Genomic DNA, 26,925 nt, shown 5'->3' with positions numbered 1-26,925 from the left:
ATTGTCGATTATCCAATCCTTAAGCGAGGAATGTCTCACCGCTCGATCTACAAGGGTTTTGAATCGTAACTATATACTTTTGGTCATAAGGATTTGAAGACTTACAAGATCTTGTCTAAGAGAAAAATAAAATTAAAATAAAATTGTATTATTATGATCAAGGGCGGACGCACGCCCCTCTTGCCCTTACCCCACTCCTTTACTTTATATATGTATATATATAATACTTCTTTCGTCCAATATAATTTGTCTATATTTTCTATTTTTGTCTGTTTCATATAATTTGTCATTTTTTTTTAAAAAATATGATTATAAATTTTGATCATATTTTAAATTTATATTTACAATTTTTCTTAATCTTAATTAAACTATTTAGTTATCATAATCTAATTTATAATTATTTTCACTATCCAATAATTATTTTTACTAATTCACTTTTCAATTACTTACTAATTATAATTTTTCTAAATTTTCGTATCTATAGTTATAAGTTCATTATATGGGACGGAAGTAGTAATTTGGCCTTCTTGTTATATATATATATATATATATATATAAAATGTGGCCTTCTTTCTTTATTTCATTCTTTTATTAATATAAAAAGAAATATTTATAATACAGTATATAACTATTATTATTGTATAGTTGTTATTTGTATTTATTTTCTTACAAAATATAATAATCAGAATGATAATTTTTTCGAATAACAAATAAATAGTTATAAATAAAATATTATTTTATAAATTTTAAAATTAATCCCCCATCTTCGAATATAATCCTAGTCTTCCACTCTTCGAGTCTATCAAAAGATTAAGCTTTAAAACCTGCATTTTATTAAAATTTCAAAATGTTCTTTGTCAATAGTCTAGTGTTCATCCATACCTCTAACAATCATGATACCCGACTTTACACTATGTTTCATTAAATTTATTTTTTCTTTTACATTATATCATTAAGGAATTATTTCTCATAACAAAATATCAATTTTATTTTTTTTAGTAACACTACTATCTACTTAACATCACAAATATTTTTCAAATTTATAATATATTACGATGTCATTATTTTTATATCATATAATACTAATAAAGTTATTTTAATCTTTTTATATTTATTTTATAATATTTCAATATAATACTAATATTTTTAAAACTTCGGACAAAAAACAAATGGATAGGACGGACGGAGTAATAAATAAGCAATATGATAAATAAAAATAATACTTGCAAATTGGTTGCCGTAAGTGAAAAAATAGTAATAAATTAATTATTAAATACTAAAATAAAAATAATAAAATTATAAATAATAAAAATTATACTTCATTGGATCCAATTGAAAGTACTTTTTTACCAATTTTTACTTCAAAGTATCATTTAAAAAAAATTATCATACACTACTAACAAAATATCATTTATAAAATGACAAATATACAATTACTTTAGGACAAAAATATCAGAATTCTTATACATTTCTACTAATTATTAATTTATTATTATTTTTTAATTTATTACTAAACTACATAAGAGATCTATGCATAATTATATCTAAATGAAAAGTATTTATCTAAATTTATTCTTTTTTTTTATATAAATTTTATTTAAGTAAAAATAAACAATCTTTTTTTTTTTTAACTTTAAAAATTTATTTTTACTTATTATTATTATTATTTAAACTTGCGGACTTTTAGGGTGCGTTTGTTTGAGAGTTTAAATTTTGTTTAGAATTTGAAAAGTAAAACTTTGGAATTGAAATGATTGTACTATAGGATATAAAATAAGCATGTTTGATTTGATATTTTGATTATAAAATTAATTTTTAATATAATATAAAAAATAAAAAATTAAGTGTTTGATTTGATATTTAAAAAAAAAAAAAAAATTGTTTTGATGAACATTAAAAATCTTATAAATTTGATGCCCTCCTTCCTCATCTCAGCCCACGCAGTCCGAAACCCTAAGCCCCAAAATCTTCCATAGTTGCCGATCAGACCAGCCATGGCTCAAGAGCAGCTCGTCCTTGGCGGCACCCTGCGCGGCCACACCGACTGGATCACCGCAATCGCCATTCCCATCGACAATGCCGACATGATCGTCACGTCCTCCCGTGACAGATCCCTCATCGTCTGGTCTCTCACCAAAGAGGACAGAGACTACGGCGTCCCCCGCCGCCGCCTCGCCGGCCACAAACATTTTGTGCAGGACGTAGTCCTCTCGTCCGACAGCCAATTCGCGCTCTCCGCCTCCTGGGACGGCGAGCTCCGCCTCTGGGACTTGCAAACCGGAAACACCTGTCGCCGGTTCGTCGGCCATACCAGAGACGTTCTCTCCGTCGCCTTTTCTGCCGACAATCGTCAGATTGTTTACCCTCATCGTCTGGTCTCTCACCAAAGAGGACAGAGACTACGGCGTCCCCCGCCGCCGCCTCGCCGGCCACAAACATTTTGTGCAGGACGTAGTCCTCTCGTCCGACAGCCAATTCGCGCTCTCCGCCTCCTGGGACGGCGAGCTCCGCCTCTGGGACTTGCAAACCGGAAACACCTGTCGCCGGTTCGTCGGCCATACCAGAGACGTTCTCTCCGTCGCCTTTTCTGCCGACAATCGTCAGATTGTGTCGGCGTCTCGGGACAAGACAATCAAGCTCTGGAACACGCTCGGTGAATGCAAATACACCATTCAGGACGTGGGTGCGCACACCGATTGGGTTTCCTGCGTCAGATTTGCTCCGCATGCGCAAGAACCGACGATTATTTCCGGCTCATGGGATAGAACTGTGAAGATTTGGCATTTGGCCACCTGTACGGTGCGGTCGACTCTATCCGGCCACAGTGCCTATGTGAACACGGTGGCTGTTTCTCGGGACGGCTCGTTGTGCGCTAGTGGCGGGAAAGATGGGATGATACTGCTCTGGGATTTGGCTGAGGATAAGAAGCTCTATTCTCTGGATGCTGGATCCATCATCCACGCCCTCTGCTTCAGCCCTAATAGGTATTGGCTGTCCGCCGCCACTGAATCCGGAATTAAGATTTGGGATTTGGAAAGCAAGAGCTTGGTGGTGGATCTGAATGTTGATTTGAAGCAGGAGTGTGAAATGGACGCCGAAGAGGCCGTCCAGACATCTGCAGTGAAGATCAAGGTAGGTTGATTTGAATTTTGAACCCTCTTTGTTATTTTATAATTTTGCTCATTGATATTGATCTAACATTATATTTCTTTATTATTTGTGATTAGAAAAATTGATCTTAGGGTGTTTAGATTCTGGTGCTGTTATTTGCTAAAATTTGGAACTTTAGATTTTGTAATTAGACTAGTAAAATTGATTGAAGATGAGACTGCTTTTGCTGCGTATGTTCGATCTTTTAGGATATAGTAAGCTGCTGTTTATTCTCTCCATTGTTCTTACTTGTGCTTACTTGTGTCTTGCTGCTGCAGGTGATATACTGCACTTGTCTCAATTGGAGTGCCGATGGAAGCACCCTGTTCAGTGGTTACACAGACGGTGTTGTCCGAGTTTGGACCATTGGCCGATACTAAAATGGCGTGACACTGGTTTCAAATAATCTCCTATTAGGTTTAGGAGCAATTTTGTAGTTTTTAGTTCGAATGCTGAAAAGTTTTGATTAATTTATAGTTTTGGCTTTTTGTGTTAATAAATTCTTTTGATCGAAGCAGCATTGGTTCTTTCTTTTGTCTTGTTGATATATAATAAACTAGTTTTAAATATAATGCGACAGGTAAGATTTGGAGGGGTCGGAACATTTGAATTGAGGCATCGGGGTTATTTGAATTTGAATCCGAGGCATTGGGGCATTGGTTATACAGGCTCTAAGGTGTTAGCATTTATACTTCATTTTTTTGAGAATAGGACATTATTTAAATTTTAAGAATATTACATTAAATTCTAAAAAGTACTACTTTTTTTAAGAATAAGACATTATTTAAATTTTAAGAATATTACATTAAATTCTAAAAAGTACTATTTTTTGAGAATAGGACATTATTTAACTTTTAAGAATATTACATTAAATTCTAAAAAGTACTTTGTATTATTTTTGATGAGTTTGGAAAAATTTTAATTCAAGTTTGATATTAAAATAATGTATAATTGAGATATTTTGTAAAAAAAAAAAGTTATAATATTTTATTTTTTTAGACACAGAATTCAAATATTAGAAACCTGGCCGACATACTTCTTTTTTTTTTTATTCTTTTCTTTTTTTTTTTTTTTTTTTTTTTAATAAAATTGACATGGCCTAGCCCACCACAGAACTTGCTAGAGACCAGCCTAAACCAATTCGGCTTATGGGCCGGGTTGACTAACATTGTATATTTCGGCCCGGCCCAGTTTGGTCCAAAACCATACTTATTTTATTTGGATTTTGTTGAAATAGGTCTGTGCAATTAGCCTCGGATGGTTTGGGCCGGGCCGGCCTATCCATTCTTGGCCCGTCGAACCAGTACATGTATTGTGTGAATGTAAATGGTTTTGGGAGGGATTAGTGTGTTGATTGAAAAAGATATTCTCCTTCCGTTTCAAATAAGATACAACATTTGCTTTTGGCACGGATTTTTAGGTAGGTAGTATTAAGTAAGATAATTTAGAAATTAGTTGATGTGATGGAGAGAGAAATATATATTTTATTTTTTTATTTAGATGATGCAAGGGGATAAAGTGTGTGGTAGAAATTAAGCATAATTAATTATTTCCTAGAAATATTGCAGGTGTTTGGGACATACCAAAAAGAAAATGTTGCAGAGTGTTTGGGACAGAGGAAGTATAATTTAATTACATATTATTTGGATCTTCATATAATATGATATTAATAATGTCTATTTAAATTTATATTTATGAGCGAATATTATAGTTTTAAAAAAAATTACACATGTTCTTTAAAAAAAAAATAATAATAATTTGACAATAATGTTTTTATTTATTTTTTAATTTCTAATTAAATAATATAATTAAGTAACTAAGTGTTAAACTCATATTTATTTGTTTTATTTTCAAAATTTTATTTTTATTGTTTATTAAAAATAACACACTCCTCTTATTAATGTGATATTTTGAATTACGCCAGATTATATATATTTATATTATTGATTATCTAATTACAAAGTAATAATTTTATTAAATACTTCACTTTTTTTTTTTTCTACAAATAGTCTTATTTTATCATCACATGATTACTTTTACAGCTAAAAATAATACCAAAATTGACTTTAAACCACTTTTAACTCCCTGTTAATGTTGAAATACTATTGTTTTTTAAACTCCATAAAAAACAATATATATTTAATAGCTGGATAGAAAAAATATAATACTATTATTTTGGTAAATTTTTTCATAATATTTCCATTTTTATTTTTTTACATATTTTACTTTAGTATTAAAATATTAAAATTATTTTAATTTTCTGCTAAATTTATATCATTTTACAGACCTAATAAAAGTTATTTTAATAATTTCTACTTTATTCATATCATATATTAATATTCATATAATACTAATATATATAAAACTGGTAGGAAAAAGTAAATGAATATTTATTAAGGGTGTGTTTGTTTGGAAGATTGAATTTAAATCCAACTATTCATCCAATTTTTTTCCACAAAAAATATCAAATCAAAAACTTATTTTTTATTTTTTATAGTATACTAAAAATCAATTTTACATTCAAAACATTACATTAACGCCTATTTATATCACATCATATAACTATTCAAATTTAAAATTTTTACTATTCAAATTACATTCTAAAATCTAAACTCTCAAACAAACACACCCTAAGAGCACATAGACAATATTAAAAGATAAAAATAATACGGACAATTGGGCAAAAATCCCTCTGTCCATTTATCATTTGGGATTCAGTCCCTAAAGATAAAAACTTGCTCTGCACTCCCCCCTTTTTCCTTCTTCCTTCTTCTTCCTCCCTAATCGTATTTCTCTTCTCCCCTCCATTTATTAGCGCCTTGAAATTGGAATGGAAAATCAAAAAGAAAATTAAATATGTACGACATGGGCGAATGGTAATGGGCCTCATACCAAACCCTAATTATATATATATATCTATGCTATTCTCCTCCCTCATTTCTGCTCCGCCGCCGCAGAAACCCTATTTGCAAATCCTCCATTGTAGCTGATCGAGAAACAGAGCAGCCATGGCTCAAGAGCAGCTCGTCCTTCGCGGCACCATGCGCGCCCACACCGATTGGGTCACCGCCATCGCCACCCCAATCGACAATTCCGACATGATCGTGACATCCTCCCGCGACAAATCCATCATCCTCTGGTCTCTCACCAAGGAGGACAGAAACTACGGTGTCGCCCGCCGCCGCCTGACCGGCCACGGCCACTTTGTTCAGGACGTCGTCCTCTCGTCCGACGGCCAATTCGCGCTCTCCGGCTCCTGGGACGGCGAGCTCCGTCTCTGGGACTTGCAGACCGGAAAGACAACTCGCCGCTTCGTCGGCCACGCCAAGGACGTCCTCTCCGTCGCCTTCTCCGTCGACAATCGCCAGATCGTGTCGGCGTCTCGCGACAAGACGATTAAGCTCTGGAACACGCTCGGTGAGTGCAAATACACCATTCAGGACGCGGATGGGCACACCGATTGGGTTTCCTGCGTGAGATTCTCGCCGAATACTCAGCAGCCGACGATTGTGTCCGGCTCGTGGGATAGAACTGTGAAGATTTGGAATTTGACCAACTGTAAGCTCCGGTCGACTTTAGCAGGCCACAGTGGCTATGTGAACACGGTGGCTGTGTCTCCCGACGGTTCGTTGTGTGCTAGTGGCGGGAAAGATGGAGTGATTCTGCTCTGGGATTTGGCTGAGGGTAAGAAGCTTTATTCTCTGGATGCAGGCTCCATCATTCACGCTCTCTGCTTTAGCCCTAATAGGTACTGGCTGTGTGCGGCCACTGAATCCGGCATTAAGATTTGGGATTTGGAAAGCAAGAGCGTGGTGGTGGATCTGAAGGTTGATCTGAAGCAGGAGAGTGAAATGGCTGCTGAGGAGGCTGTCCAGGCGTCTTCAGCAAAGAACAAGGTAAGATTGTTTATGTTTTTGTTTATTGATATTGATCTAAAATTATATTCCTTTATTATTTTTTAGTAGAAAGATTGATCTTAGGGTGAAATTCGTGTAATTGGTATTGTAATATAGATTGATGCATTGCCATAAGTTTGATATTAACTTATTGTTTTGTTTTTTGTTTTGATCTTTTATCCTATTTTGTTTGTTTGTTTGTGTTTATACTGACAACTGTTCGTTGATATGTTGATATCTTCTTGAGAGCATGTGTGCAATACATGTACAGCATAACTGTCTCTGTGTATATTTTCTTCTTGTTGGTATCTCCGATTTTGTCGCAAGCTGTGTCATATTTGGGTAATGGCGGAGGCCAATTACCCACAAATCTTTATTACCCCCGTTGTATCCCTCAACCTGATTATTCACCATTGATTTGAAAGCTGTCCGACATTGCTGTTATGAATTAAGTGGTGCATCATTTCTTTTCTTGAAAGTGTACACTGTTCCTTCCCTAAATATGTGTTTGGGACTCTGTAATTGTGCTTTTCAAGTCAGGGAAATCGATTGAATGTTTACTGTTCAAATTATTCCCTGATGAAAAAAGCTTTTGGTTGAAGCATGCAGATTCGCAACAAATGGTAAGATGATTGATCGTCTTCATTGTTCTTACTTGTGTTTTGTGCTGCTGCAGGTGATATACTGCACCTGTCTCAACTGGAGTGCCGATGGAAGCACCTTGTTCAGCGGATACACAGATGGTGTTGTCCGAGTTTGGGCCATTGGTCGCTACTAATGGGATTTCATAGTTGTTGAATTTGCTGCTATTAGGTATGATCCTATGATAAACTTGGAGGAATTCTGAACTCTCTTGTTTCTCGGTTGTTGTGCTTCTCTGTCGACTTTATTATGTGTAATGCTTGCAAAAGTTTTGGTTAATTTATAGATTCATCTTGGTGCAATCTGCAATCCGGCAAAAATTTATTTGTGATTCTTCTCTTTATTTTTGTGGTAGAAAATTATATTGATCAATGCAGCCAACTATGTTATTTTAACTTCCAAGTTTCGATTAAATTGCTTGAACAATTTGGTTAGAGGATTAGAAGCAACTAGCCAGCCAGCCTTGTTTAAAATGATCTTTGTAGGGAAAGGGACTAAAATGTCTGAATGGTTTTTCAATTTAATTTATTTTTAGCATAATATAAAAAATAAAAATATGTATTTGATTTGATGTTTTTTTTTTTTGGAAAATTTAGTGAATATTAGAATTTCTGTAAAATATGCCAAACAAACCCTTAGTATGCTTTTGGCTGTTTAACAACTGTTTTTGCCTGTTTCATCTAAATGTATATATTTTTTATTAGAGTAAAAATTAATTTATGTTAATGTTGAATACAGTTATTAATTTGTATTTTATTATTTGATGGCTCAAGAATATATTTGCAATGTTTAAAAATATATTGGCAAAAATAAAATCTAGCTCAACAAAATTATTTTGAAAAATAAGCATCGAATATTGTATGGATTGGGCCCACCCTAAAACTTTGGATTGATCTGATAAATGGGCTTAGGTAAATGAGTCGAGTCTTGCTTGAAGTTTGAGTATATTGGGATCTATTGCTATTTCTTTTTGCTATAGATCTTGAATTTAAATTTAAATAGTAGTAATTGAATGTGAATATTTTTGTAAGAATATATATATTTTAAAAAAATATTCCCTTCGTCCCAAATATCCTGCAATATTTTTTTGGTATGTTTCAAACACTAATCTTTACTCAATATTCTATCCTCTCACATTATCCAAATAAAAAAATAAAATATATATTTTTCTTTTCATAAAATCACCTGATTTTTAAATTATCCCACTTAGTACTGTTCACCTAAAAACCTGTGTCAAATTATTCTACTTAGTACTACTCACCTAACAACCTGTGCCAAAAGCAAATATTGCACCTTGTTTGGGACGGAAGGAGTACTATATATTGCATAGTTAATAAGTTGAAAAAAATAAAACCTCAAAGCATATCCTTAGACCTTATATTAGTTTAAATGAAAAATAAAAGGAATATATAATAACATATTTGCATGCTGATTATAAGGTTCCATTAATGTCTATTGAAAGACATTATTAAATAAATGATAGTGATATTTTCTAGAGAAAATAAAAAAATTAGATTATTGCATTTTTATACTTCCTACGTCTCAATACAATAATATTTTTGTTGTCTCAAGACAATAGTCTCATTTCTATAAATAATTATATCAGTATAAAACTACATTTATTTTTTCATTATTATCACACAATTGTCATTATTTTTTACACTAATATACTCACAATGACAAAAAAGTCTTTTATCCGTACTTTTTGCTCACTATCACTATTCTTTAAATTTCGTGTCAAATACAGTCCAACTATAGTTGTGGAATGGAGAAAGTGGTAATTAGGGTGTAAAAATAAACGTTTCAAACATGCAATATATATATTCTTAAAACTATATTAGAGTATCTATTCAATGAATTTATTATTTAAGAATATATATATAAAATCGAATAAAAATATTTGTGTTATTGTACAAATTTTGAAAATTCCAACGCATAATTGGACAATGCAAGTGGTGGATATCAAAATTTTCGATTAACTATTGGATATCGTCAAACATTGAAAAAAAACTTAAAATTTTAAAAATTGGGCTTATTATTTAGTGTTTTGATTTGCATATTTATTATTATTTTTTAAATATAAGATATTGAGAATGATAATACGATAAATAATATTTTATATTGAATATTTACTTTTGAGGAGAGATAATATATATATATATGTGGAGAAAAAAGTGTTAGTTTTGTTTAGTGTTTTGATTTGAATTTATTTTTTTGATATAAGATATAAACAAACCTACCTAGCATAAAATTTCATGTTGGATTGTCGGATGCTCGCAAGTGGAGGTATACGAAACGGGGACAGTGGGACTTGAACTTGAAATTTAGCTTAGGGCCCCGATATTATGTCGGATGTGCAGAATGATTGTCTCACTTAAATTTTAAACTGTTAGGAAAGGAAGCACAACAATTAATTATTTATCCGCAAACGGGAATCTCCAATACACATTTTTCCAAAAAAAATATACCTACCTCCATCCGGCTCTAAGAATCTCATTTATTTTTTAGGTGTTAATATTTGAATATTAATTATTATATCAAACGTAGTATAAATTAAGAGAAAATGGAAAAAGTCCTTTTATTAGTGTTTTATAATACTAATAGAAACACATTTGTAAAAAAATTTATATAAATATAAAAATATTTTTAATGTTAATTACAATAATACAAAATGTAATGTGACCGTTAGAGGCGAAACGAAGGGAATATATTACAAATATTTATTATATTTATATTTACACAATTTCCTATACCTTCACGTAGAAAAAAGCTCTTCAAACTAAAATACGAAACAGTTTATTCCATCAAATTTTCTTTTTTAAAAAAATATTAAATAAAATCTTTCTCATTTTTATTTTAATTGAGATATTTTGTTAGTGAAACACTATTTAAAGAAATAAAGTTTAGTGAATTAATAATAATTAAAATATTTTATTATAGGTAGATTCGTATTTTAAAAATAAATAATATATGATTTAATTTAAGATATATATTTAAATAATTTAAAATTATATAAGTTTGTAATGAATAAAATTTTATATAATATTAATAAATAAATAAATATATATATTTATTTATGACTATCGTAAATTAATTTTATAAATTTTTTTAAATATAGATAAAATATTTATTTATTAAAAACATATAAAAAAAAAGAAATTTTGAATGGTTTTATATAATGTATATATTTCTAAAAAAATTATAATATTTTAAAATAGAAATATGTTTATTAAAATATGACAAATTAAAAAGGAAAACATGTCAATTAATTTGAGACAAAATGAGTACTCTTTTATATATATATATATTTATTTTTTATATTATATTAAAAATTAATTTTATATTCAAAATATAAAATTAATATTTATTTATATTGTATCACATTATTATTCAAATTCAAATTTTTTAACATTCAAAATCCAAACATACATCTATATACAATAATAGGCTTATATTTGTAAGAATTGAGTATTAAATCGAAACCATAAAAACTCAAAAAAAAAAAGTGAGGAATTGTTTTCATACTCATTCAAAAATCTATACTTTATTAATTATAATGTATAAATTTGTTTCTATAAAATCTCTATATTAATATATATACTAGGAAAATACAATATAATTCATTTTATACTATGTTTTTATTTGTACGATTTTGATTTTAAATACTCCCTCCGTCTCATAACTAAATATTCATTTATTTTTTGCACGTAGTTTTAAAAATATTAATATTATATTGGGATATAGTAAGAATAAAGTAGAATTGACTAAAATAACCTTATTAGTATGTGTGATATAAAAGTAATGACATTTGCGTAATATATTTTAAGTTGTAAGGGTATTTGTAATGTTAGGTAGATAGCACGATTACTAAAAAAAGAAATAGATACTTTTTTATGGGACGGACTAAAATGAAAAATAGATACTTTGTTATGGGACGGAGGGAGTAGTAAAATTTGAATTGAAATAATTATTTAATATAATATAAATATGTATTGCTATAATATTTTGAATGTAAAATTAAATTTTAATGTAATATAATAAATAAAAAACAAATTTTTAATTTGATATTTTTTTTAGAAAAAAATTAAAATAGTAAAATCGAATGTAAAATCTTACAAGTAAACAAATTTTACACCCATGATCAATAACAATAAAATATATTTCTAATCAATTTTTTCATTAGAGATAACTATATTGAATTTGTTATGCTACAATTAATCAATAATAATACCAGAACCTATATTCACAAAATAAATTCAATATCCGCATATTTGAAATTGTAAAAATGCGACTCCAATATTTATTATTTCATTAAATAGCTATTATAATAAATTTAATATTATGATTATAAAAATAATAATATACTCGCTCCGTCCCGGATATTTTGTCCGTGTTACTGTAAACACGAGAATTTACGAGGAGTATATTTAGTAAATAATTAAAAATATAATAGTGAAAATAATTATCGTATAATAAAAATAATTATAGATTAAGATTAAGATAATTGATTAGTATGATTAAAATTTAAAAAATTATAAATTAAATTTTTAAAAATAAAATTAAAATATATAATTATTTTCCAAAAAAGAAGTAATACATGAAAAGTGGGACCGATGGAGTAATAATTATGAAGATAGATGTTTTTTGGTTTATGATTTTTATTATATCTATGTGTAGAATAATTAAGAAATTGTTTATTCTAATTTTTATTAATAATACAATTAAATCACATAAATTAATATAAATGCTTTTTAAAGTATTCATTATCTATGCTGAATTATTTTTTTCAGATATAATCCATGACATATATGTATTTATGTGAAAGAGATGCAAGATTCAATAGGTTGTACAAAAAATAAACTCCGTCCGTACGCCTGGTTACATTTACGTTTTGCGCTATTGTACTTAATATTGAAAATATTCTTATATTTGTATAAATTTTTTTGTACAAATATCATTATATTAGTATTATAAGACACTAATGAAAGTATTTTTGTAATTTTCTTAATTTGTACTGCGTTTTGATATAATAATTAATACTCAAAGTTCAACATGCAAAAAGTAAATGAAACCCTTAAGCCGGAGGAATGTAATATATTTTAATAGTATATTTTGTCATTATATATAAGATTTAGCTTTTTACTACGAATCGAGTCCTATCAAATCATAATAAAAAATTCTTTTAATTTCATAATTGGTTGCGAGACTCAAATACTGCTATTATAAGTTTATATCCAGATGGATGGATTTTTATCGAATAAACTCTCTTCTTCGACGTTATTCTATCTTAGTCCAATTGGTATACAACCCGGCAGTCTATCAACATTGATCTTGGAACATACTGAACAATGAAGAATCGATTCCGTTCTTCCGTTTTCTTTTTCTAGCCATTCTTCGAAGTTCTCCAAACTGCTTTGATCTTCTTCTAGGCAAAAGGAACGACTGATTTATGCTTATATCCAGATGTTAATGGCTCATGGCAACCATGCCGCAGGAGTGGAGGCCGATGCGTTACTCTAAACTTCGACAACAGTTGAAATCCACACAAAGAAAGAGTGTGTTTGTTTATGGGTTTTAATTTTTGGGTTTGGATTTTTGAATATTAAAAAGTTGAATTAGAATAGTTGTTCGATGTGATATAAATAGAGATTGATGTGATGTCTTGAATGTAAAATAAATTTGTAGTATAATACTTTCTCCGTCCCGCGAAAGATGGAGCCTTTTTTTAGGGACACGGTACTTTAGGTAGTGTAGGTTATTAAGTTATTAATAATAAGTTAAGATAATATTTTTGTTGAGCACAAAAAAAAAACGATGTGTAGGGTTTTCGAGAATAGGCCTATTAAATTAGGTTAAGAATTGGCGTAGAGTTTAATGGGTCTGTTAATGGTAGTAGGACCTTAAAAAGGGAGTCCAAATATAAGACTGATCGCCGTTAAGAAAAAGATTTCCTCGGGAGAAAACGGAGATCGGACAAGATAAGGTCGGGCATGGAGATCGGACGTGATAAAGTCGGGCACGAAGATTGGATGTGATAAGGTCGGCCACGGAGATAGGACGTGATAAGGTCAGACACTGAGGTCGGACGTGATCAAGTCGGGCTCGGAGGTCGGGCACGAAGATCGGACGTGATAAGGTCGGGCATGGAGATCGGACGTGATAAGGTCGGGCACTGAGGTCGGAACGTGATTTAGTCGGGCTCGGAGGTCGGACATGATAAGGTCGGGTGCAGAGATCGGGCGTGATAAGGTCGGGCACGAAGGTTGGACATGATAAGGTCGGACACAGAGATCGGATGTGATAAAGTCGGACACGGAGATCGGATGTGATAAGGTCGGACACGGAGATCGGACGTGATCAGGTCGGGCTCGGAGGTCGGACCTGATAAGGTCGGGCGTTAAGATCGGATGTGGTAAGGTCGGGCACGAAGGTCGGACGTGATAAGGTCGGGCACTGAGGTCGGACGTGATCAGGTCAGGCTCGGAGGTCGGGCGTGATAAGGTCGGGCACTGAGGTCGGATGTGATCAGGTCGGGTACGGAGATCGGACACGGAGGGCGAACCTGATAAGGTCGGGCGTTATATAGGTCAGGCGAAATGAAGTCAGACAAGGAGATGACAGATGAAGGAAATAATATGCATCCAGGTCGGACGGCATATAGATCGGACAAGATGGAGTCAGGCGAAGAGATAATTGATGCAGAGGTCAAACAAGTGGAAGACGGACAAGAGGAGAAAGAGCAGCAGGTGTGCAGGTCGTGCGAAAAAACAGTTTTTGGACGGTTGAAGGAAGTTTCAACCGATGAGCGGGTATGAAGGCACGACTTGGCAGTGGCGGTTGACATGGATTTTAAATAGGTCTGTTCGTGACCTAAGAAACCATCTTCAATCGACATCAAATTCAAGAGAATTGCTTTTGGGGATCACCACTTTACTTTTAAGTATGTAGTTTTTATTTCACTGGTTTATCTATGTATCCTACAGTGCCTAGGGATTCCTAATCTCAGACATTTAATTTATTAAATTCGAAGATAATTTTTATTTTCGGATTTTATTTTTTATTGTTGAAAAATTGCATCAACAATTTTATTATTTTTTTTTATGTATAGTGTTGTTAGTATTTTAAATATTTTTAGAATTATATCTCAATAAAATATATGGAATATGAATATAATTTTGTAGACAATAAAATTTTATATAATACAAATGAATAAAAAAAATAAATTTATTTATTTATCATTACTATAAATTAGTTTTATAAAAAATGAGAAGTTTTAAAAGATAGATAAAAATATTTGTTAACTGAGGAAAAATATATAAATAAAGGGGTTTTGATATGGTCGTAAGTGTAAGATGTTAGAAGTTTGATTAAATTGATTTATATTTGTTAAGTATGTTTAATATTGATAAACTTACCAAAAATGGAAAGAGGTCATGGGATATACCAAAAAAGAAATTGGATCATCTGGGGCGGAACGGAGGGAGTATAAAAAAAGAAAAGTAATAATTTGATGTGATTTTTGAAGGGAAAAAAGAATTTGAATAATAAAAATCTGTCGTAAAATTCACAAAATCTCTCAGAAACTCACATATGACCCATCGAAACTCATCGAAAACACTCACCGGAATCTGACTCTCGCTGCCATCTCTCTTTGTTCCCTCACACCCTCCTCTCCTATTTTTCGGTCTTCTCCGTTATATCGGATCTATTTTTCTCTCTAATGAGACTTGCCCAAAACCACCTCAATATCACCAAACTAACTTACACACGATAGATTGGTTTGGGCTACGGGTTTGGGTATAAAGGATTGGATCGAGTCCAATGGTCGGACTAAGCAGTGAGTCAATTTTTATATTATCGATTGACAAATTGTATTGAGTTATAGTCAAAATTTTCGACAATCATAGAATACGTTTTTGCTCAATTACTTAAACTATTTTCACTTTGTCTGTACATATACATATTTACTGTTTGACCACTAAACAGTAAGTATAGAGATTTTATATGCATAGTATATATAGTTTTAGGTATTTTTATCTGCAAATATGATAAATTCTAGAAGTATTATAATAAATGATACTTTCTTTATTATTTTCGTCTATCCTTTATTCAAAAGTATCTATTTTCAATTATAGTAAAAATAATTATATTTAAAAACTAAAATATCATTAATTTTTACAAATATATTCATGTTCTTTGCAGAAGAACAAAAATGTCAAAATTATTTAACAAATTTTTACTAAATAATAAAATATTACTCAATCCGTCCGCCAAATTTATTTCCACTTTCCTTTTTAGTCCGTCCGTCAAATTTATTTCCACTTTCCTTTTTAGCCCGTCCGCTAAATTTATCACATTACTAATTTTGGCAAAGTCAACAAATCAACATTTAATTATTACCCTTCGTTAAACACTTATTTACAACAAATACCACTAACTTAATTATATTCTCTCCCTTCATTTACTTTCATTTATAACTAAATTTCAAAAAGTACCCCCAACTACTTATTATTTATTCAATAAAATATTTATTTTTCTTAAATCCACCCAAATGAGCTATTTTTAGTGGACGGAGGGAGTATTACTTTTTAATATTAAAAAATAAAAATAAAAATAGATTGAGTTGGGATGAGTCTGTTCACTTAGTATTTCTCGATGAAACAATTATTGATACTCCCTCAGTCCCATTAAAAGGTTACCATTTTCTATTTTCGTCCGTCCAAAAACAAGGTTACCATTTCGTAATTTAGTAATTGTATTACATACATAACATAATAAAATACCCTTTTAACTTACAATATATTACACCATACTAATAGGAGTATTTTTGTCTTTTTTAACTACAATCCAATATAATATTAATATTAAAAAATCTATGTACAACAAACAAATATCATCCTTCCAATGGGATGGACGAAATATATATTATTAAAAAAATATAAATAAACACATTGATATAATATACTATATTATTCACTCATAACAATTCAACTATTCAACAAAAACAATTACTTTTTATATTATCAGCACAGTTTCTCATGCTACAAAATAAAAAAAAAATCAATTCATTTAAAAATATTGAATAAACAGACTTTTTACTTTTTATGAATTTTTATTATTATGCATTATATATCTAGTTTTTAATACTACAATTATTTTTTGGAATAATAGATTTTGAATCACTAATAAACACACTCATAATTCCGAGTACTTTGTATTATGGATTAATAGTGGTACACTACACCCAAATGACAATTTTGTATTACGGATTAATAGTGGTACACTGTTACCGAAATGACAATACAGTGTATTCAATATTTGAAGAGGGAGAATGACACCAGAATAACAATATACTCCCTCCGTTCAAATACAATAATCTTGTTTACCATTTTTATCGGTCCAAAAACAATAGTCTTATTTACATAAATAATCATATCAATATAAAACTACCAATACTTTTTCATTTTTATTACATAATTGTCTCTACTCTTTACACTAATACAATCACATGGGCAAAAAAGTCTTTTATCCATACTTTTTACCAACTACCAATATAATATCAATATTTCTTAAATCCCGTGCCCAGATCAATTAAGACTATAGTTACGGGACATAGTGAGTATTATATTCGATAATTGAAAAAGAAAGACGTGAGTAATACATATGATAATAATTTTTTTTAATGTTATATTTATAATATAAAAATATATTTTTTCAAAAAAATTGATAATAATTTCTAATATATTTAAATTATTATTTTTATTAAAAATTATAATAATATTAATAAATATTATTATATTATTTATCATTTATACAATAATAATAACAAGAACAATAATAATAATTAATAATAATAAATTTAAAAAATTCATTAAAATCTCTGCTTATGAAGAAAGATTTTTTACTATACAAAATTTTCAGAATTTTTCATTAAAAACCAATAAAATCTATAGATTTTTAAAATTTATGAATTATTGAATATCTAAGATTTTTAAAGATTTTTAAAAATTCAGATTGAATACCTCATAATTTTGAAAAACTTTTAAAAGTTTGAATTGAATACATCGAAATTTTAAAAGACTTTAAAAGATCTTCATTGAATAATTCCGAAAAGACTTTTAAAAATTTGAATTGAATATACTCAAATTTAAAATGTCCAACAAAATCCTAAATCCTATAAAGTGTGATCGAATACACCTCCTTAGTGTATACTTTTTGTTTTTGATTTTTAGTTATCCTTGGTAAATAGTACCAAAAATTTAAAAAATATGTATGTAAATCAATTAGTTCCTTAATATTTATTTATTTATTTATTATTATTTTAATCATTGAAATTGAAAAAAACAGGACACGTGGGACTATATTTATTATTATTATTATTATTATTTAGTAGTAGTTGTTGTAGTAGTATTTATAACTTAATAGTATAAATAGTCGTATGTAGTATATAACTTTGACATTAATTTGATCCAGCTAGAATTGAATTTATCCGGCTCAACTACCGAAGTGACCTATAATAATTTATTTAAAAGTGATCTATTTATTATTATTATTATTATTATTATTATTATATATGAGAAGAATTTGATTGAGTCATACACACGTATATATATTTCATCCGTCAGTCAAATTTACTTTCATATTTATTTTTCGTCTACTCAATAAATTTATCTCATTACTAATCTTGACAGATTTAAATATTCTACATTTAAATATTATTTTCAATTCAACACTTATTTACCATAATTGTTACTACTTTTATTCAGAGCCGTCTCAAATTTTTTTGGAGCCCCGATCGAAAACAAATTATAGGTCTTATATAAACACATGATTAAAACGTGTTTTTAAAATAATATCACTGATTGGCGTCAATTGAACAAGAGGTTAAGCGTAATGATCTGGACCATGTCGATTAGGTGATGCGGGTTTAGTCTGAGTTGGTGGGCGCAATGTGATAGGGTGTGAGGTAAAGAAGTATAGACGACGATTAAATTTGTAAAGATATTGTGAGGTGTGATTAGGAAGAAAAAGGAAAAGAAAAATATATTATTAGAATTTAAAATTTAATTTTAAAATTAAATTAGATAATTATGTAAAAACTAATATAAACTAAAGTTAAAATTTAATAATAATAATAATAAATAACATTTTAAATTATGGACTATCTATTAATTAGGGGCGCTGAGCAGGTGCTCATCCTCCTCGCTATGAGTCGTCCCTACTTTTATCACATTGTTTTTCTTCATTTCATATAATTAATTTCCAAAAATACCTTTAATTATTTATTATTTTATTTTTTTAATAAAATATTTATTTTTTTCATCTCTACGCCCATTTAAAATGTGCTATTTTTTGTGACGGAAAGAATATATACACATATATAGATATAATGTAAAAAACGTGGGATTCATGTGTAAAATATAATTAGTCGAAGGTATATGAATTATGATATTACTTCAAGAGATAATATAAATAATTGTGTGAAGGTAATACATAATTGTACGAGATACTTTAATATGAATTGATTTCAACTATAACTTTAAAGAGCATTTGTTCTCATTGTTATTTCCATTATATTACTCCCTCAGTTCAGTTAAAAAGTATACATATTTCTATATTGAGACGTTTAATTACAAAGTAAATATTTAATTAAATGCTTCAATTTTTTCCAAAAATACTCTTACTTTACATTACATTATTACTTTTATACCAAAAGGTAAAGACAAAAATGTCATTACACTACTTTTAATTACCCATTATTTCTTAAACATTGCGTTAAAAATAAATGTTTACTTTGTGTGTGGAAGGAGGGAGTATTTTCTTTATCTCTTTTGCCTACGTTTTATTCATTTCAGCATTCACATTATTTCTTTTTAACACCTATACTATGATTAATTATCTTTTTAACTCATGGGACCATAATAATTTATTTAATTCTATATGATTTTATCGAATAATATATATTTAATATTTATATATAATGTTCACTCCAATCCGCTTCTAAGGGTTATATTTACTTTTTGCGTCATTGTAGTTAACATTAAAAATATCTTTATGTTTGTATAATATTTTTGTACAAATATTGTCCTATTAGTATTATAAGATACTAATATAAGTACTTTTGCAATTTTTTCTTAATTTGTACTACGTTTTGATATAACAATTAATATTCAAAGATCAACACACAAAAAGTAAATGAGACCCTTAGAGTCGGACGAAAGTAGTAGTATCTTTAACTCTAAATATGAATTTATATAAATTGTGATAATTATATCATATAATAATAATTATTATTTTGAAATATTGGAATTATTAGAATTTATAGTATCGATGGTTTGAAATTTAAATGATTAAAAAAACATAAATTGATACATTGTCAGAAGAATTTTTATTTTTGATATTTTTGTTCAAGAGTTAGTTGAAAAGATAGTTACTTTCTTTAGTTATTTTATTGGAATTGGATATAAAAAGTTACAAAAGTTTAAATGATTGAAAAATATATAGATAATCATGATATTTTAAAATGAATTTGAGTTGTATTCATATATGAATTTTTTTAAAATTTTAAATTTGAGAATTTTACATTTTAAATTCTTTTTGGTAATGATTAATAAATTAATTTTTTTTACCATTTTTATTGACAGTAAACGATTCTTCGAAGATGTAACACATGTGTGCAGTTCTACACATTTTGAATAAGGATAATGAAAAAACTGATAAGGTAATAAAAAAAAATGTTTGAAGGCCTTTATTTATAATTTTTTTGGTTTTTTGATGATAACTCTTCTTCATTATTATTATTATTATTATTATTTTATTTTTTATTTTATTTATTTTTATGGGAATGTCTATTACCCTCCCCTATTTCCCCCTTAGAGGAAACTGAATGGTTTGAGTTGGGTCTGCTCAACTAATTTTATTATTAATTTTAAATAATAATAATAATAATTTAATTTATATAAATAAAATTTTAAAAATAATATATTGAATATAATAATATTCGTTTCGAACCAAAAATATATTGAAAACTGAAATTAATTTTTGAACTTAACAAATATCAAATAAGCAATATTAAAAATTCGGTTCCATTCTTTGAAAAGTTTTGCCAACCTCTAACTATTAGGGGTTTTGTTTGGTTTTAATTTATATAGTTTTTTAATAAATATTTTATGAAAATAAATATTATATTTTTATTAAAAATAATGAAAAATAAATAATGTTTGATTAGAGTTTGAAATGCAAATCAAATACGCCAATGGATGTTTTCAGAAAATTTTAGGTGTGTTTGTTTTGTTAGATGTTTGAAAAATAATTTTTTTTTTATTTTTATTTTTATGTGAGCATAGAGAATTATATATAGAATATAAAAATAATATATGTGTATAGTGTATTAATTTTTTTTTAAAAAATTCGTAAAAAAAAATTAAAAGAACACAGCCTTTATATATCATATGTATATTTTCCTTTGCCATTAATCAATATATTTTAAATTTACAAAATTTGTTGATTTTATTTTATGTTTTTTAAAAATACTTATATACTACTCGTCCCAATTAAAGTGTCCAGTAGACATAAGAATTTTGGTAAAATATGATTAATAAATAATTATTAGTAAAATTAATTTTTATATAATAAAAATAATTATAAATTAAGATTAAAATAACTAAATAGTTTACTTAATATTAATAAAATTATAATTTATTTTGCTTAGCACGGAGAGAGTATTTAATATGTTGCCATTTCGCATTCTTTTTACATTCAAACAATTAATTTAAATTATAAATTATTTCAATTACTTCGAAGCAATTCAAATCCATAGTAAAATTCAAATTTATCCAACCAAATAAGCGTAAACAATGTCGATTGGTTTCTTCAAGCAAATTGAACACATTTCACCATTGCGGTCAATATTATATAGTACTACAAAGAAAACCATTATTTAACAATCCTCGGACAAATTAAATTAAACACACTCTCAATATCATGATAGATAGATTTTATTTGGGATTCAAACCGCTAATTTATTCATGTCGAATTGTGGAAAGAAGTCTCCAAATTAAATTTGATGCTGTTAGATGATTGAAATGATAGTCTCACCTAAAAGTTTAAGCAGTTCAGGATACGCATGATTAATTTATTTATCTATATACAAAAAGTCAACCGTGCTAGGAGATATATGACTGTCTTTTGGATCATTAGAGTCTTAGGTTTCGAGTTCGAGTTTGACTTTCATATATAGTAGATAAATAAATCAATAATGCGTATACCAAACAATTTAAATTTTTTTATTAAACGGCCATTCAAATCTTTTAATAGGATTAAATTAAACCTGGATTATGTCTTGGTAGAAAATTTTCTTGAAATGTTCCATATGGGCTTCTTGAAGACAAACTGCCACCACCACAGATCGATGCCTATTCTTTTCTTCATCGTCGTCATCGTCATTGTGTTCATCATCGGGCATCACCACAAAGTCCCCATCGCAATTTTCAGACACGTGCGCCATGTAAGCTTCTTTCCCCCACCCGAAGTCGAGCCCATTAAGCTCCAACGACAGCCAGCTCGTCACCGTCAGATTAGGGTTTCCGGTGAATACGAGGCTATCATCGACGGCTGAGGATGAGCCGACGACGCTTTTAAGAAAGTTCACCGTCGTGTTGATGTAGTCCGGAGTGACTTTGCTTACAGCTTCTCTGATTCTCCCGGCGGCGTACGACAGCGGCTTCGACGTCAGATCGCCGGCGCAGTCGACTGCGGCCACGTCGACCACCGCGTTGCCGAAATACGTCCTCGGCAGCGGCGGGTCCACCCGGCGGCGTATGTCGACGGAGGTGGTCAGCCGTGTTTTCTGGTGGGGCTTGTGGCCACGTGCCTTGCACGTGCACCTCCAGATGTGTGCTGTTATCGACTCGAAGCGGGAAAACCCTCCTCTGCACGAACCCCTTTTCTCGTTTGCTGACTTTTTTAGGGTTTCAATTTGGGGCTTCGACAGCCTCAGAAACGCCTTCGAAATCGGAATTTTCATTTCCTTTTCGCAGCCAGAATCTCCGATCAGGATCGGCGGTTTCTCGAACTCCGGAGGCGGCGGCGGAGCCGCCGCCGCCGGAGCTGAATACAGTTTCCGATCAATAAAAGGGTGGCTCTCCAGGGTTTCCCCGCGCGCAATTCTCGCCCACTCGGCGTAGAAATGGGAGCCGCTGAGTCCGTCCGCCGCCGGGTGCCACATTCTGACGCCGAGGCAAATTCCGCCGCCGTTGAAGGCGGTGATTCGGACGGCCAGAAGAGGGAGCTCCGGAAAATCGGCGGCAGCATCGACGGCCGGAATGAGGTCAGCATAGTCCGTCTCTTTGACCTCGTCCCACGCAGAATCGGCTATGGCTTCCGTGAGCTCAACTCCCTTGCCGTTGCAGTCGATCTGCAGATTCCCGCCGCCGCCGGCGAAGCTGAGGCGACCGGCTAATGGATAAAATGGGACCAGCACTTTCCTTAAGGACATTTGGAATGTGTCGAAAATGGAAGTGTAAGAACGGTCTTTGGAGGGTTTGTAGATGTAGATTAAGGGCACGAAATAATTGCCTGAAACCATGTCTAGCTCCGATAATGGCAGAGATTGATTGGGCGTCGGCTCGGCTGGTTTCACAAGAATGGAAGACTGCAATTTGATCTTCATTTTAGGCACATACACAACTAAGGTAATGTTGGTGTATATGAGAGAGAGTTTTAGAGTTATAGATCACAAGTGTCTTAAATATTAGGGAAATTAGGAAATCAAAATTACACAAGAATGTAAAGATTTGATGATTAGTTCGATCAGAATTATTTACGTTTGGAGCGGCCAAGCTAGTACTTTTACTAGTAATTTCAAGATATGTAATAGAGAGTATATACATAGCCTAATAAACTATAAGGACAGTCCAAATAATAACTTAAATTTTACAATCAAAGAAGAAAATTAATTACTCTCTCCATCCTGATACAATAGTCTTATTTATTATTTTTATCCATTTAAAAACAATAGTCTCATTTCCATAAATATACATATCACCATAAAATTATCCTTATTTTTTCATTATTATTATATAAATATCACTATTTTTTACACCAATACACTCACAAGGACAAAAAAAGTCTTTTACTCGTGGTTTTTACCCACTATCAATATTCCTTAAATCTCATACCGAACCTCAATAAGACTTTAGTTTTGGGACGGAGAAAGTATTTAGTAATAATCAATACTCCAAATCCCTCCGATAAATTTAGAACATTTGGGTCCGGGACGAATATTAAAAAATAATATTTTATGGAAAAAATGTTTAGAGGTATTTTTTATTGAGGATAGAGAATATAATAAAGATAATCATATTTACCGTAAATAAGTGTTGAATAAAGTATAATAAATAAATATTGATTTGTCGATTTTGTCAAAATTAATAATGAGTAAATTTGATGATCAAATTAAAAAGAAAAATGTAAATAAATTTGACAGGCAAAATAAATATTGATCATGATAATATAAGGGAAGAAAGTAATTATATTGCAAAAAAATTATTCAAAATACATGAGCTTTGGCAAGGTAAGTTTGGGGACGTGGCACCATACATGCCAAGTTCCAAGTTGTTTTAGGTTATTAGATTATTTCCAAGCCATTGCATTTATGCAGCGGGTTGGCAAAAAATTGGAGGGATTGAGGCTCCAATTCAATCTTATTTTCTCAGCTATTTATGGGGGTTCTATTTTTATTTTTAGAGTGAAGTATTTTATGTATTTTTGTTATTTTGGGGTATTTTTATGTAATTTTATTTTATTTTTTAAAGTGATATATAATTTTATTTTTTAAAAATAATACTCTCTTCGTCCCACTTCTCATGTTCATATTTCTACTTCCTCCGTCCGTCTCACTTATTTTGTCACTTTTCTTTTTTGGAAAAGAATTATATACTTTAATCTTATTTTAAAAAATTTAATTTATAATTTTTTAAAATTTAATTATATTAATAAGTTATCTTAATCTTAATCTATAATTATTTTTATTATACGATAATTATTTTCACTAATATATTTTTAATTATTTACTAATTATACCCCTCCTAAATTCCCGTGTCTACAGTAAAACGAACAAAATACATAATTTTTTTTAAATAATTTTTTAAAATTAATACATAATTTTTTTTAAAAAGAGTAATACATAATTTTTTTTTAAAGTGATGTGTACTTTTAATTTTTTTAAAAAATATATAATTTATTTTTTAAAAAGAGATATACATAATTTTATAAATAAAATTTGAATTATATATTTTTTTAGTGATAATGTAAAAATAAATTAAAGTTATGGTGTAATTTATAAATATGAAAATTTATATAAAATAATATAAAAGAGAAATATGCAGGGAATATACTTTTTAAGTAATAATTGAAGTCTGTGATTGTAGTAAAATTTCTGATCAACTTATATTTTTACTTTAGTTGCTACAAAAATGAAGTACTTCGTGCTTATAAAGTGTTAGAAATTTTGGGGAAAAATAATGAGATTGTCTTATTAATCATCAAAATAAGAGCCTATACATGGACAATACAATTACTAATCTAATCTACGAATAAGATCAAATCTATATATAAATCTACGAAATCTAAAACTGAATATCTAAAGTATCTCAACATCCCCTCAAACTCAAGTGGTATATCAGAAACCAACTTGAGTTTGATAAGAAATTTGAATATAAATGCAAAAAGAAAACATAAATAAAATTAGTAGTTGATTCTTCACCTACCGGAGCAAAAAACGAGATGACTCTCCGGAACCGAAAACGAGATGACTCCACTGGAGATAAAATAAGATGACTCCACCGGAGTTGAAAATAAAATGGCCGAAAACGAGATAACTCCACCACAACCCGAAACCACATGACTCCATCGGAGCAAAAATAAAAATAAAAATAAATAAATAAAGTTTTATAATTTAACATTATTTTCTTTTCACAATTTTTATTATTTAAACTTTGATTTTTCAATAATATATATATATATATATTTCTAAAAAAATATTATGTCAGCTATTATTTTATGTATTCTCACTTAGATTATCTATATTTGATTGATTTTTGTTTTTCCCAAATCAAATCCAACGGGGCTTGAAATATATAGTCTTTCGAATCAAATTCAATTAGACTGGAATCTGTTCATCGAAGAAAAATTATTTATGCTTTGAATTTATTTATTATAATCATTTTTTTCGGTTTGCATATAGAATGTTAAATTAATTCAACGAAACCTAAAGTCTATGATAAAAAACCATAAGAGCACTATAGCATTTAGATTTAGCTCAAATTGATTATTTTTTTTTTTTTTCGATACAATTTTTAATATATATTATATGCATGGATCATCGGTCTAAAATCTTAACTGTCTATCCAGTCGAACCAATAAATGGACAACACGTGGTGGTGAAAATCTAAAATTCATAATTTAATACAAATTGCATTTTAGTCCTTGACATTTTTTACATCTGCAGATTTATTTATTTATTTTCTCTCCTGCTATTGCATTTTCAATATTTCAGCCCTATTTGGTTTCCGCTGCCGACGACGCCGAACGCCTCCACCGCCTACGCAGTTTTTGTATTCTGGTCGTGGCTAGGTTCGAATTCATGTGTTCAATACAAATTGCATTTTAGTCATTGGAAATACATGAAGTTGGTCGAGAATGTGTTTGGTTGAAATCAATGACTAACATATTCTAAAAAATTACGGATTTATATCCGAAGATAAAATTCCCCCAACTATATGTACGAATATAATATGATTATACAAGCCAATTTAAAAGGGGTTATATTAAAGGATATAGAACGAAAAATATTTCGTCAAAATTATTTTTCACTTACGATCTTCAACAGAATGGTGAAATCGATATGCAATAAATTCAATCAGATAATCGTTGAAGTTTAAACTCATAATCTCACGATCACGAACCCATCTTCATACCACCAGGTTATCCCCACACTAATTCATAATTTCATATTACATATTCACACTTATATCTATATTTAGTACATACACACACAACATACCAACATCAATATCAATATCAATATCAATACTACATATATATGCCTTAACTCTACATAAAATTACATAAATACCCCTTCCCTTATTATTTATTTTCATCTCTATCTATTGTACTAAAAATTTAATAGATATAATTATTTATTTTATTATAGTGGAGTATTATTTTAGACAACATT

At 29.7% G+C, this 26,925-nt stretch overlaps 3 protein-coding genes across 3 annotated transcripts; 2 read left to right on the top strand and 1 right to left on the bottom strand.

Annotated features, from left to right (window-relative positions):
• Positions 1–1,952: 1,952 nt before the first annotated feature.
• On the top strand, positions 1,953–3,659 carry LOC127253004 (guanine nucleotide-binding protein subunit beta-like protein). The gene is made up of 3 exons (XM_051277401.1): positions 1,953–2,187; positions 2,438–3,132; positions 3,429–3,659. Exons 1-3 carry the CDS (start codon positions 1,995–1,997, stop codon positions 3,528–3,530), a joined length of 990 nt encoding a protein of 329 aa, XP_051133358.1. The 5' UTR covers positions 1,953–1,994; the 3' UTR covers positions 3,531–3,659.
• Positions 3,660–6,063: 2,404 nt separating this feature from the next.
• On the top strand, positions 6,064–8,019 carry LOC127252982 (guanine nucleotide-binding protein subunit beta-like protein). The gene is made up of 2 exons (XM_051277378.1): positions 6,064–7,046; positions 7,723–8,019. Exons 1-2 carry the CDS (start codon positions 6,159–6,161, stop codon positions 7,822–7,824), a joined length of 990 nt encoding a protein of 329 aa, XP_051133335.1. The 5' UTR covers positions 6,064–6,158; the 3' UTR covers positions 7,825–8,019.
• A 13,992-nt stretch (positions 8,020–22,011) lies between these two features.
• LOC127252947 (spermidine hydroxycinnamoyl transferase-like) lies at positions 22,012–23,358 on the bottom strand. The gene has a single exon (XM_051277332.1). It carries the CDS (start codon positions 23,356–23,358, stop codon positions 22,012–22,014), a length of 1,347 nt encoding a protein of 448 aa, XP_051133289.1.
• Positions 23,359–26,925: the final 3,567 nt, after the last annotated feature.

The sequence above is a fragment of the Andrographis paniculata genome, unplaced genomic scaffold (assembly GCF_009805555.1).
Source record: "Andrographis paniculata isolate CXL003 unplaced genomic scaffold, ASM980555v1 Contig49END, whole genome shotgun sequence".
Taxonomy (NCBI): Eukaryota; Viridiplantae; Streptophyta; class Magnoliopsida; order Lamiales; family Acanthaceae; genus Andrographis; species Andrographis paniculata.
The sequence above is the reverse complement of the archived record's forward strand: the minus strand, read 5'-3'. Positions and strand labels throughout refer to the sequence as shown.